Source organism: Zootoca vivipara, chromosome 3 (assembly GCF_965207765.1).
Source record: "Zootoca vivipara chromosome 3, rZooViv2.hap1.1, whole genome shotgun sequence".
Taxonomy (NCBI): domain Eukaryota; kingdom Metazoa; phylum Chordata; class Lepidosauria; order Squamata; family Lacertidae; genus Zootoca; species Zootoca vivipara.
In genome coordinates this window covers 3,345,403-3,359,371 of record NC_142586.1, presented here as the reverse complement: position 1 = coordinate 3,359,371, position 13,969 = coordinate 3,345,403, and the positions used below count along the sequence as shown (strand labels likewise).

The 13,969-nt window shown below is 40.3% G+C and overlaps 1 protein-coding gene across 10 annotated transcripts in view; it reads left to right on the top strand.

Moving 5' to 3' along the window:
* Positions 1–13,969, top strand: part of SUPT3H (SPT3 homolog, SAGA and STAGA complex component) — a 318,564-nt gene that overhangs the window by 159,236 nt on the left and 145,359 nt on the right. For all 10 annotated transcript variants that reach the window (XR_015949276.1, XM_088667094.1, XM_088667090.1 and 7 more), the window contains 3 exons: positions 7,422–7,508; positions 8,682–8,772; positions 11,652–11,791. Coding sequence is in view for 9 of the 10 variants with exons in the window: in XM_088667094.1 (XP_088523220.1) it covers positions 7,422–7,508; positions 8,682–8,772; positions 11,652–11,791 (318 nt within the window). In the remaining variant the exon portion in view is untranslated. The remainder of the gene's footprint in view (positions 1–7,421; positions 7,509–8,681; positions 8,773–11,651; positions 11,792–13,969) is intronic.

The window sequence follows — 13,969 nt, the reverse complement described above, 5'->3', positions numbered from 1 at the left end:
TCATTTAAGAAGACCCTCTTGTCTCTCCTTGCTATTTTTTGGAAATCTGCATTCAGTTTCCTGTATCTTTCCCTATCTCCCTTACATTTTGCATGCCTCCTCTCCTCCGCTATTTGTAAGGCCTTTTGGACAGCCATTTTGCTTTCTTGCATTTCCTTTTCCTTGGGATGGTTTTCGTTGCTGCCTCCTGTATAATGTTACGAGCCTCCATCCATAGTTCTTCAGGCATTCTGTCCACCAAATCTAAATCCTTAAACCTGTTCCTCACTTCCACTGTGTATTCATAAGGGATTTGATTTAGATTGTATCTTACTGGCCCAGTGGTTTTTCCTACTTTCTTCAGTTTAAGCTGGAATTTTGCTATAAGAAGCTGATGATCTGAGTTACAGTCAGCTCCAGGTCTTGTTTTTGCTGACTGTATAGAGCTTCTCCATCTTTGGCTGCAGAGAATATAATCAATCTGATTTCGATGCTGCCCATTTGGTGATATCCATGTGTAGAGTCGTCTCTTGTGTTGTTGGAAGAGAGTGTTTGTGATGACCAGCTTGTTCTCTTGACAGAACTCTATTAGCCTTTGCCCTGCTTCATTTTGAACTCCAAGGCCAAACTTGCCAGTTGTTCCTTTTATCTCTTGATTCCCTACTTTAGCATTCCAATCCCCTGTAATGAGAAGAACATCCTTCTTTGGTGTCATTTCTAGAAGGTGTTGTAAGTCTTCATAGAATTGGTCAATTTCACTTTCTTCAGCATCGGTAGTTGGTGCATAAACTTGGATTACTGTGATGTTAAAAGGTCTGCCTTGGATTCGTATCGAGATCATTCTGTCATTTTTGAGATTGCATCCCATTACAGCTTTTGCCACTCTTTTAGAATTATCCATAGGAGACTTTGTTGTCACACTGACTTAAATGTATACTCTAGGACACCTATTTATGCAGTGCTAATGTTATTTCATGATAGTAAACATTCAAGATTTCCCATTTCAGTTTGAAAACAGTAAGTAGTATAAATCAAAGCCCACAAAAAGACTGTCTCATTGCTCAAATGTGTCTGTTGGAACAGAAAGTGACAAATATGGTTCTCTGAGGTAAATATTGGAAATTCTGAAAATGCTTTGAGAACGATTAACCTTGCTGTTTGTTGTAAACTTTATCTCAGGAAAGTCAAGTCTTGCTCATAAAGACCACCCCAAGCAAATAGCCGAGGGCATTTCTCATCTTTAATAGGAACACTTCAGCTTTATCTCCAGCCAGTTCTATCTCATCTTGCTGGGTTTTTCTCCCAGCATGTTCTGCTGTACCAACTAATTTAAAATAAAAGGCCTGGTATGTGCACACAATTTGAGCATTCATGCAATGGTACAAAAGCAAATGTCCAAACACTGGAACAGTAAGGCTTTTTTATTTCACCAATCAGCAGGTGGTCCTTCCCAGACAGATACTGTATCTCTTGCACGTGTTCATAAGGCAATGTGCTGTTCTATCACCCGAGAGTTAACAAGACATGTTGTGCCAAGACATGTTGAGATTTACAAGACTTGATGTTCATTTCAGTACAAAGGCTTATGACTCCTGGCAGATGATGTGTTGCAGTCGTGCTAGCCCTGTCTAATCTTGCCCTTTGTGTAAGAAGAGTCCTGCTGGATCAGACCACAATCCTGCCAAGTCCAGCCTTCTGTTCTCCCAGGGGCAGCCAGCTCTCTCTTCCCACAAGCAGAGCAAGAGCCCAAGAGCATGGTCAGCGCAGGCCTTCAGAGGCATACAGCCGCATACGACTACCAGCAATGCATATTCAGAGGTGCCGTTGCCTCTGGTGACTGGGAGCCATTGACTGCTTTCTTCTCTATGAAATTGTCCAGTCCTATTTGAAAGCCATTGAAGTTGGTGGCTACCCGTGTTTCATTTGTTTATCACTCTTTATAAAAACCTCAGGGCAGTTTACATAATATAACCCTAAAAGACAACTACTACTACATCTTGTGGTGAATTCTATAGTTGGATGACCCTGTGTTATCATATGAGAGAGAGAAGCTTTTTCCACATCAGGCATCATTTTCATGGATACAACTCAAAGGCTCAAAATACTGCCAAAGGCACCTCAGCCCCAAGAGCTTCCAAGATGCAATTGCACAGTTTTGCTTTTGCTGTTCCATTTCCATAGCTGTCAAGTTTTCCCTTTTCTCGCGAGGAAGCCTATTCAGCATAAGGGAATTTCCCTTAAAAAAAAGGGAGAACTTGACAGCTATGTCCATTCCCCTCAACACTGCCTTGTTTTTTTTTCCATGTCTCAGTAGAAATCCTAAGAGAACAAGAAGGAGTGTTGCATTCTCTCACCAGAATGACATGCAATGCTATTTTTCTAGAAAAAGAGGTGCCGGAACTCACTCAAACACCTCCCTAGCAGCTGGCATCTACTGACATCATTGTCTGTTGATATATAATTCCTCTTCAAAAATTAATCTACATACAGATGTTGGCTCTGGAGGCACCAGGACGTTTTAGGCAGAATTTGCTGATTTCCCTTATGTGCTTCTCAAAGTATTTTCCCTCATCTCCTATTATTTCTCCTCCTCCTTTCATTTCACACTGAAGTTGCATTCCCATGCCCATCCCCCCAACTGCTATTTTTTTCCATCCAACCTTCCTGCTCCTTCTACATTCACTTCCTCTTCCCATAACAGCTTTCTTCTCTGTTGTTGTTGTTGTTGTTGTTGTCTACTACTACTACTACTACTTACTACTACTCCATTTGGAGCTGTTGCTGATGGGGTCTGTTCAATCAAAAGCTACAGTAGGACCTTCAAGGAGCCTGCAGTGCTGAGGCCTGCTAGGGATCCCTCACTCATAGTTTGAGAAATATTGCTCTCACCTACCAAACATCTTTTTCCCTCTTATAATTAATTTTTTATTGATTAAATAAATTAATAAAGTATATTTTTATAATATACTGAAATAAAACAGCTATTTAATATAAAAAGAACAAGGCAGAATGGAGAAGAGAAAAGAAAAAGAAAGACCTAAGGAGAGAAAAAAACCAAAGAGCAGAGGGAAAGAGAGAGAAGAAAAGTGGACAAAAGGAATGAATGGTGGTGCCTCGGGTTACAAACGCTTCGGGTTATGCGTTTTCAGATTGCAGACCGCAGGAAACCTGGAAGTACCAGAAAGGGTTACTTCCGGGTTTCGCTGCTCGCACATGTGCAGAAGTGCCAAATTGCGTCATGCGCAGACGTGGCACTGCAGGTTACAAACGCTGCGGGTTGCAGACGTGCCTCTGTCATGGATTGCGCCCGCAACCCGAGGTTCCACTGTATTTGGTCATGTTCTGTTCTGGGAGTGGCAAAGACAAAGACTTCTTATTCATTTATTTTAAAAATCCTGATCAAGGTACAATACCTTACCTTCAGTCCACCTGCTCCATTATAGGCAGCATGATTTTACTGATCACTCCTTTATACTTCTTCACAAGTGTACCCTTTAGAAGTCCCTGAAGAGAGTGAATGTTTTGGGGAAGCCTGTTGACCAAGAGCCCACCCTATTATTTCATTGTGGTCATGCTGTCTCATGCCAGGCCAAAATAAGGATATAATATATCATCAAAGGTAGCCCATTTTCCAAAGTGCTGATTTTAACACACCAGGTAATGTTCTTAAGCAAATTAGAACACATTACACCCGAGCAGGTTATTACTTCAATTGGAGATGCTAGCATTTCCTGAAAAACTTCTGCTTCCTTGTAAAAGCTAGAGGCACAAAATAGCGCATCCCCCTCTTCAAGCCAAGGAGGAGATTTTAGGGCAGAGATGGGGAACCTGAGGCCTTCTAGTTGTTGTTCAGCTGTAACTTCCATGATTGCTGAGACTGACCATTACAATACTGTTAAGCCAATCCTATTTTTGGTGAAAGGCAGATGTGAAAAACTTACTGTACAATCCCTCCCATCCTGGCAAGGGAAACCCACATGTATGGTGGCCCATCAAGAGCTCATTAAATTGTGTTAATTGCGTTAATTCACATGTAGTGCGCTCTTGTGGTGAGACTGGAGTGGGGCTGAAGTACTAGCGCTGCCTCTAGCACTGTTTCCTCAGGCTTAGTTCTGACAAGGAAACCTCTGCCAAGGAACTCCAACATATAAGCCACAGCACATGCAAGAGGACACACAGTTGCCTGCCTGGGGCTACAGATCACACGCGAGTCCATGCATGGGCAAAAGAAGTTGCTCCCAGGCTGGGGCTCCTCTGCAGACATCCACATGTTGCGATGGGACTAGGTTTCATAGGCTAATAACACACAGACTTCTCGGTAGAAGTTGAACAGGAAAAATGAATTCAAACGCTCCTGTGTAACAACACTGAGGCACAGGATCATTTTTGTGGTTCTGTCTTAAAATAATGAAGGGCCTCAAGGTAGTGATGTGTCTTATATTTCACTCTTGGGAATTAGCTTGATGAACTTCTAAAATGAAAGTTGTATGAAAAAGACATCTCAACTAGCTTCTTGATAGTTTGATCTTAAGTTGCTTGGACAATTTTATTTCATATGTTAGAACCTGAACGAAAAAGTAGTGCAATAATTTATTCTTATGGGGTTGCTTTGGCTTCAGTATCCCTTTCCTTTCCTGTTGTTTGATCCAGTGTAATTGCATAATAGATTTCATTACGTATTTTTTGCAGTTGCAGTAAAGAGGAAACACCGTTCAGCAAGTTCCTTTGTTTTTTTTCACCATCCTTTCGCAATGTAAATGTTACTATTTCTCCTTGTTCTAAGTCAAGGCTGGGGGATCTGTGTCGCACCCCATGACCAGTTGGGGGAGGGGGTGGCTTTGGAATTTGATGTTTCACAAATTCTTCTTTTTATGAGCATTCTGCACATTTTGGTCCAATCTCTCAGACTAGGGCTGCAACAGTAAGCAATTAAGAAGTGTGATTGTTAAAATACACAATTTATTTGTTAGCTGATATAGATACTGCATATGTTGGCAATTATTTTATTATGGCAAGGGGCCTCATAAATTGGAAGTTGCGTGGGCCACTCTGGACCTCTGAGCTGGTCTGGATCTACCAGATGTTGGGCTACAACTCCCATCATCCCTGACCATTGGGGCTGATGGGAACTGAAGAACATCTGGAGGGCCACAGGTTTCCCAGGTGGTGGGAAATAGGAGGTCGGAAACCTGCTTGCTGGTTTCCCACATGCATCTAGTTGGCCATGGTATTAACCAGCTGTTTCCAAATTGACCCATGGGCCCCAAAACACAGGAATTCCATTTTCTAACTACTCTGACGCACTGTTTTCACCAATAATTTCACTTTCACTATAATTAGGCCCCTTTAATTCATGTTTTCAAGCATTCTAGTTCCCATGTAGGCCACCAAATGGCCCCACCCTGATATCACACACACTGAGAAGCCCCTTCTCCATCTGTGTGTGCGTCTGTAGGAAGCTGGATTTTACACATGAACATTGAATGCATGTAGGTCTGCCTGCAGCCCTTGTCTAATGGAATTAAGTGGCTAAATCACAGTTGTGTTGCTTGGCACCCTGTGGCCACAAATACACACAGGTGTACTAAAATAGTGGGCATAAGCACACCCTACTGTGTATTGTGTTGTGGCCGCAGTATATTAAATTTTTGTTACTTTCTATCCAACAGAGCTTTATATTATCTGTTTAGTTTGAAGGCTTCTGTAGATCTGTGCGAAATTTGAAAAATATGTGTCGTATTATCAGCATACTAACATCAATTTCCTAAGCGCTTATTGAGTAAATGCATGCTGGATGTAAGTCCTCTGGGTTCATCCAAATTACACCAATGAGGCATTCATCCTGTTCTTTGTATTATAATTTTACCCAGCTTTTCTATACTTTATGCTGGAAATTTAAGTACCTTGTGTATCCTTAAACTAATCAGAATAAGAAGCCACTTTTCTGTGCCAAAGAAAGAGAACTATCATTTTTCACATTCTTATACTTTCCAGTTCAGTTTCAAGGAAGATTATGTTACTGTGACTTCTGAATTCCTGAAAGTTCTCTTGTCTTTGTAGCTGCAAAGGCCCTCCTGAGCATTTCAAAGGAAATAATGTGAATTTTTTTATGTGCAGTATGTTTTGTGTTGTGCATACCAGATACAGTCCACATTTTGTGTGCATGTGATTAGACTTGGGGAAAATAATGCAGCCCAGTATTATGATTTATTGACTGAATCTTTTTCCTGCTGAAAACCTGCCCAAACTGAAAGCTTGCCTCCACCCCACTTACATATTAGAAACAGCTACTGTTTTTGTTGATCTTTTAAACTTCTGAATAGGCCTATTTCAAGTCATACCAGCATGAGATCTTAGATTAATAATACACTTATTCAGCTACTACTAGAGTAAAACCATTGGCATATGAAGGTTAGAGTTTCTTCAAATTGTTTTCAGGTGCATTTTGTGAAAGGTGAGTAAGAATATATATATATATGAGAGAGAGAGAGAGAAATTATTTCTATTTATTGTTTCATCTTACAGATGTGAAAGTAAATTTTAACATAGCTTAGGCTTGTCTGCACCAGCACCCATTGTTCATTTTGCATCTTTCATCTTCCTAAATCCACACACACACACACACACACAGAGAGAGAGAGAGAGAGAGAGAGAGAGAGAGAGAGAGAGAGAGAGAGAGAGAGAGAGAGAGAGAGAGAGTCCTTACAGGAAAGAAGTCATTGGGGAATGAGCATTGCCTGGACAAATAGAAGCAGGATTGAACCTTACAAACTTACTCTTGGCATATAGAAGTGTTTTAGATGTGTCAACTCCTGCAGCCAAGCTGGTGGCAAATGGCCAAGTCCAAGCAGCCCAGTACCTCCATACACACTGCCCAAGCTTGAGCCTTGGGGAGTTCACTGGTGCTGCTAACACAGTGGTTTTGACGTAACCCCCAGAAAAGCACTCCATTGTCTCTTGAGACACAATGGAGGGGTTCTTATCATCAGCACTCAAAGAGGGTATCCTTTGAATTTTTTAAAAATGTGTGTGAAGGGCGGAGAGGAAAGTTAGCATTGGGTTACAGTGCTGTATTTGTGGGTATTCTATAAGCATTACATTCCCCCCCCTCTATTGATGCAAAAGCTAGCTTGTTCCCTTCAGTGTTACAGGATGTTTCACACACTATGATTGCGTGTAGGATACCATGAATTTTCCTCAAGGTAAAGACCCAAAATGAAATGTTGCAATAGCAGCTGGCAAATCAGAAAATCCCAAACAGATAATGAAGGAGTTTGTAATTTTGCTGGTGTTTTCTTTTGTTACTGAGGAATCATGCTTTGGGCTGGAATTTTGAGGTCTTCCCAAGCCATAATTTTTCTATACGGCTATGTTTTACATCTAATGAATTTCAGTAAGCTAGTGCTGTTATCACTCTTCTCGCCCTGCCTGTTTGTTTACAGTTACAACAAGCCTCTGAAGTTTCTCAAATGAGAGGAGCAAGAGTAATCTCTGCAGAAGATCTTATTTTTTTGATGCGCAAAGATAAGGTACAATTATTAAATGCAATTATTCAAATAATTGTTGGAAAAAATTCTGTTAAAAGATATGGCTACCATGTGTTAAATAAAGTATTTATAGACAGAATTTTATTATAACTAATTATTCTGCATCTCACTTCATATTGTATATTTGTTTCAGATTGTACAAATGAAATGTAATTCCATCAAGATAAATTATTTCTTTGCGGGAAAGCAGCTAGCTGCATAGCCCAGTTAGTCCTTTCTGATCTGCCAAGAGTTTAAAGGATCCTAGATTCCTCAGGTTCTTGACATAAATAGTTTCCCATTCATAGTTCCTAAATAATCCAGATCTTGCTTTAAGCATGCAAAACAGATCAGAGAATCGGAGAATGTTAGCTTTGGAAGGAACCACAAGGGTCATCTACTCCAACCCCCTGTAATGCATGAATCTTTTGCCCAACATGGGGTTGGAACCCATGACCCTGAGATTAAGAGCCTTAAACTCTACCAACTGAGCCATCCCAGTTGAAAGATTATATCTCCAGTCCATAAAACATGCTCAGATGTGTTCATTTATGCTATTCTGGAGCTTATTTTAATCAAAGTTATGAGACACAATTGCTTGGTACCTTGAGTAAGACCTGGGGCAAGCAGCACAGGAAAGCAAATTTGGGAGTATGTCAGTTAATTTACAAATGTGCTAGTAGAAGTAGAGGCCCTGATTTAAATCAATATAGCAGCACATGGTGGTGGTGGGAGTTTGAGCTTTCTGGAGAACCCTGTTGACGCACACACAGATTGCCATTTTAATATGGAATGTGGCTGGAGAATGAAGGGTTAAGCCTTCTCCCATGTGCTACAGTCCCAATGAAAATCCCTCCCCATGCCTACTGTTAAATGAATGACCACAGTGTGCTTTTTAATGACACGATCATCGTCACATATAGTTTGTCAATGAACTGATTGGTCCATGTAAAAAAATTTTTATAAACTAAAGATTACATGTAATTTTCCTTTCAAAACCACACTATTCTCTAAATCTTCCACTTTTGAAGTACCTGTACACCAAGGAACGCTGAAGCCAACAGACTTCTGCACTGGCAGCCTAATGACGCCTTTTCCGTTGGAGCTATGTTTCTTTCTCTGGCAGGCGGTGTTTGTATCCATTGTAATTAGCACTCTTATTTTCTCTCTCCCTAGAAAAAGCTTAGAAGGCTACTTAAATATATGTTTTTCCGAGACTACAAATCTAAAGTTGTCAAAGGCATTGAAGAAGATGATCTTCTTGAAGGTAGGTAAACTTGTAGATAAATTGTATTTCTGGCCTAAACCTCCCTTTAAATCCTTATCAGTGAAAAGAAAAGAACTCAACCTGAAACTCACAGGTGGTACCTAACAACACAGGAACTAACGCTAATACACCCAGGAACCTCACCAAAGTGCTGGAGAGGATGCACCTCCACAGGCACATACCACTACATGTGGTGGGAATGTCCTAAAATCCAACTCTTCTGGACATCAATCATACAAGAAATATGCAAAATAACTAAGCAAGTATAAGAAGTCACCCCAGAACGCCCTACTAAACATCTTCCAAGACAATAATGCCCACTCACAACACAAAGAGCTCATAACCTACTTACTCGCAGTAGCCAGAAACATAGCCAGACTCTGGAGAGACCTGTCAGGAGTAAGCATAGACCAATGGTATCAAATAGTATGGAAAATAGCCTTATTAGAAAAAACTAACCAACAAACTGAAACTGACATGGGGAGAAATAGACGAAGACGCCTTCACCCTGGTATGGCTCCCCTTTATCACATACAGAGCCCAACAAGACAACAACAAGAACCCTGCCAACAGCACACGCTAGGCCAACCCCAACCTCTCTCACCACCAAAGGAATACAAGCAAATAGTAAACAGTAAAGAGAACCCACACAAGTGACGCTGACACAAAACCCCACACATACACTATGTAGAATAGAAGCATTGCCTTGCCACCCACCCCAACCCACTCACCATTCCCCCCTCCACTTCTTCCCCCCCTTTTCTTCCTAACGTAGCACTAATGTCTCAACAAATGAAACTGATCTGCAGAAAATGCAACTTGAAAAAGAGACATTGCACATACTTTTGTAAACCAAGAAATCTTAAATAAATAAATAAATGCATTTCTTTGGGGAGTATTCAGCATACAAACTGTATATACCAAATGGAAAATATATTCCTCATGCAGATAACTTTAGACATCGAAAAATATTTACTTACTTGGGAACTCCATTTAACCTTGTGTTTTTCCTTTCAAATTACTTATAAAAGTGCAGTATGGCAGTCCAGCAACCAAATGATAAGTAGATCTGTTTAACGTCAAGAGCTGTGTTGAGCTAAGGAATTGGTGCTGATTAAAAGGCTTAATTGATTTCAGCATGTGTAATTTACGTGTGGTGGCCTCTAAGTGGAAGGGGGAAGGTGGTTGGCTTCAAAATTAATTTGAATAGGCATTTTGTTAATTTATTATCAAAGAATCTGACATTTTTTATGAAGCAACCATAATCTAAAATCACTTAATTCTGATATATAGCTTGGAGGTGTTTTAAATTGTACACCAGCAGTGTACTGAAAAAACTTTCTCCTCTCCCTTCTCTATGGGCAGTGGCAGCTGGTGTCTCCCCCCCCCCCCAAGTGGTGATGCTAGAAGCACAACTCAGCTCTTCACACTTGTCTCACCCCCCCTCTCCACCCCCCTCAAACAGGGATGAGAGAAATGACTTGTTTGCGGCTAGATAATCAGGCCATGGCAGAAAATCTTTACAGACAGCATGCATGTTACTTATAATTCCCATGTTCAGACTTAGAGGCTGAGGCTGACAGAAAGAGATTTGACCAAGGCCAGACAATGTCTGTGGTTGTCTGAGGTAAAGCTAGAGAGACTTTCTGTCCCATAAATAGTTGTGTTTTGGCAGAAGCAGCATTACTCATCTTCTTGCTTAAATACTATGTTTTGAAAATGTGAAAATAGCTAAGGTGTTTCTGGGAATGTGTGGAATGCACTTCTTTCACCACAAAGTAACCATAATCAGCAACACTTTATCTGAGATTAGAGATAAATGTGAATCTCAGCCTGACTGGAACTCAGGAACCTCCTTTAAAAAAAGGGGGGGATGTTGGAAGACAGGTAGTGCAGAAGGAAGGAGACCAAGCCTGATGCAGGTAAGCATGAGGAAGGATAGCAGTAGAGCGATGGTGGTGGAGGAGTAGCGAGATGTGGAAAAGGAGAGCCACAGGAGAGGTTGCTGCTGGAGAAACCCATGAACTGTGAGAGGAGCCTCGACTGCGCTAAGGACACTTGTACAAGTTTTATGGAACTTACACACAAAGAACTATGAATGCCTGGGCATAATCCCATGTATTGGGTTCCAGCCTAAGAATATTATTTTTTGTCAATAAAGTAGCCATACACACTGCCATCCTGTCAGGTGAAAGTGACTTATGCCACACCCATTTCACAGTCAAGATCTACCAGTATATGATTCGTGTGGGTGGTTTTACAGTCGTACCTTGGACCCTGAATGCCTTAGTACTTGGACGTTTTGGCTCCCAAACACCGCAAACCTGGCAGTGATTGTTCCAGTTTGCGAGCGTTCTTTTGGAAGCCAAACGTCCAACACAGCTTCCGCAGCTTCCAATTGAGTGCAGGAGCTTCCTGCAGCCAATCGGAAGCCGCGCCTTGGTTTTCGAACGTTTTGGAAGTCGAACGGACTTCTGGAGTGAATTCCATTCGACTTCCAATGTATGACTGTAGTATGTTTCCTGCATCCTCCTTAAAACTGAGGGTTGTTGGGATATTGTGGTAGATTACATGAAGGACATACCTCAAAGTAAGTTTGACATAGATCTATGCCAGAAAGCAACTGCCCAGAAAGGGGTGAAGAGATTGTCATGTCATTATGGTAAGCCATATTATGATTTTGAGCATGATATAGTGAACCACATTGCACCAAATCGGCCATAAGCAAGATGAGTGAGACCATATTAGAAACAATGAGTCTTAGAACTTCACATTTCTTCAGTGCCTAGGTGTTATCTTTACATATATATTATGTACTTCGTCAATGATAACACCAAGATCAAATCAAATTGTTTATTTCCCCCTTCAATTTCTTTCAGACAGACTCAGTAGTAGCAGCAGCATCAATAAACGTCAGAAAATTGCTCAAGATTTTCTTATCTCCATTGATCAGACTGGAGAGCTGTTGGGCTTGTTGGAAGACGATGAGATTGATGATGTAAAACTAGAGAGAATGGAGGTAAATTCTGGACCTTTTTCCTATACATGGAAGGGGAAGTTTACATAGCCCAGCTCCTTGATGTGTAGCAGGACCCTTCACCTACAGCCCCCATTTGCACAGGAACTAATGGACTCAGGTCAGTGTTCAGAGAATGAGGAGTGCATTCCGTATGGAAGGAGACTTGGCCAAAAAATAATATTTTAATTAACTTGTTACCGGAAAGTTGCAGGAAAGTTGCATCAACAAACAAACCCAGATTTGTTCCCAATTCAAAAATAGCACTTCGCATAATCCTAAAAAGTGTAAATACCATCTAATAAAAGCTTTCTACCAAGAGACAGTTTTCTTGGGATCCCAATACCAAATGTAACTTTGCAAATAAATAGATACATCTTAAAAGCTTGATATGCATACCACTTGTTTTAGAAGCAGCAGTTTATGTTCCCAGAAACGTGCAGAGTGTTACACTCACCGAGTTTTCACAGTGTTAAATATAAAATAAATATTAGACATGCAAATGTTAACCACTGTGTTTGTTGGCTGTCCGTTTGTTGTGTAAAAATAGGCAGGGATTTCACTTGTCTTGCGATAGATGCGATACCGTATATGTTTGCCTATTAACCAAAATTATCAGAGAATTTGGGTTAGGGCCACCTGTCATGGATGCTTTAGCTGAGTTACCTGCATTGCAGGGGGTTGGACTAGGTGACCCTTGGGGTTCATTCTAACTCTGTGGTTCTTTGTTTATGTTTAAAAATATATATTTTACATATAATTCATATATTCCAATATATGCTGCTGTATATGGCATTTTCCTCACTGGATGAAACTGAATGTTGTAACTGGGAAATAAAACCATCTAGCAAGCTAGCCATATGTTTAACAAAATGCTATCTGAATTTGTACGGCTTTCCTGGCCCCCAGGCTAATTTGTGCATGTGCCAATCTCTCTCTACTTTGGGAAGTGCTAGTTAAGATCTTCATAGCATAACGTTTCCTCTCCGTTCTTTTCCTATGCAACCTCAAGCGCCACAATGCAGACATCTTGGTTCATTCTTGTTGCCATGGAGGGGCAGTTTTGTTCTATTGAACGTTTTCACATTCTGAATACTTTCCTCCTCTCTCTATATATATATAGGTTTGGTCTTTTACTTAAGCACTTTAGCATAGTACAAAAGGATTAAGATGTTCATTTATATCATTCTAGTCTTCTTCTTCTGCCTCATTAGAGCATTGCTTCCGAGACACCCTATAGTAAGGTTACCAGATTTTTTTCAATGAATCCGGGGACACTTTTCAACTTCCTACTAAATAGATGGAGTTTGTCAGGGGACTGATTTCTAAATCTCGGGACTGTCCCCGGGAAACAGTTATGTCTGGTAACCTCACCCTATAGCAGTAGCACTGATGTTGTGATGGCTCTATATTGACGGAAGCAGAATAAAGTGCTCTTCTGATACAATACATGTGGCTTTGTTTGGGATGTTCTACAATACTAGGATTCGGCTTCGAGTAGCAAAATAACCCATGAAATTGCTTATATCAGTTTCTTAGGTTCTGTCTATGAAGGTTAAACAGAAGCATGTTACGTCAGAACTGTACTGTCTTTTGCCCACAATCAAGAGGTACTGTATCTGGAATATGATATTGCTAATATATTTTGGTTAGTAGCTGAGACCCATATTATAGATATTTGAGATCTTAGGTTTGGGACAATACAAAGTTTGTGAAGGAGCTAAGCCAGCTTTTGTTGCTATACATCTCTCCTCAATACCACTGAATGTTAGTATTTAAAATCAGTGGGATTTAACATCAAGTAAAACACTATGTTTCAAATCAACAAAGAGACTTTTGTTTTTTGTTGAGTTAACAGCTCATTATCTGCCTTCTGTTTATTTCCATAGTGATTCTCATCCCTGTGTCGGCAAATCTCCTTAATCTTAAGATGAAAGCTAACAGAAAGATACTCTCCTTGTGATAGTCAAAGGGTTAAGCTGATATTTTTCAGTAAAAAATGATTACATTCTGTTAATATTTTTAAATCACCACAGTGTTTTTCTTTATATCAGTTATGCAACTATATGATACTGGAAACAAAGAAACAGCATTCCGTTTAAACAGTAAATATATATAAAATTATTTCAAAAATACAGTTTTAAAGAAATACAACATAAACAATATTTGCTTTCTGTATAA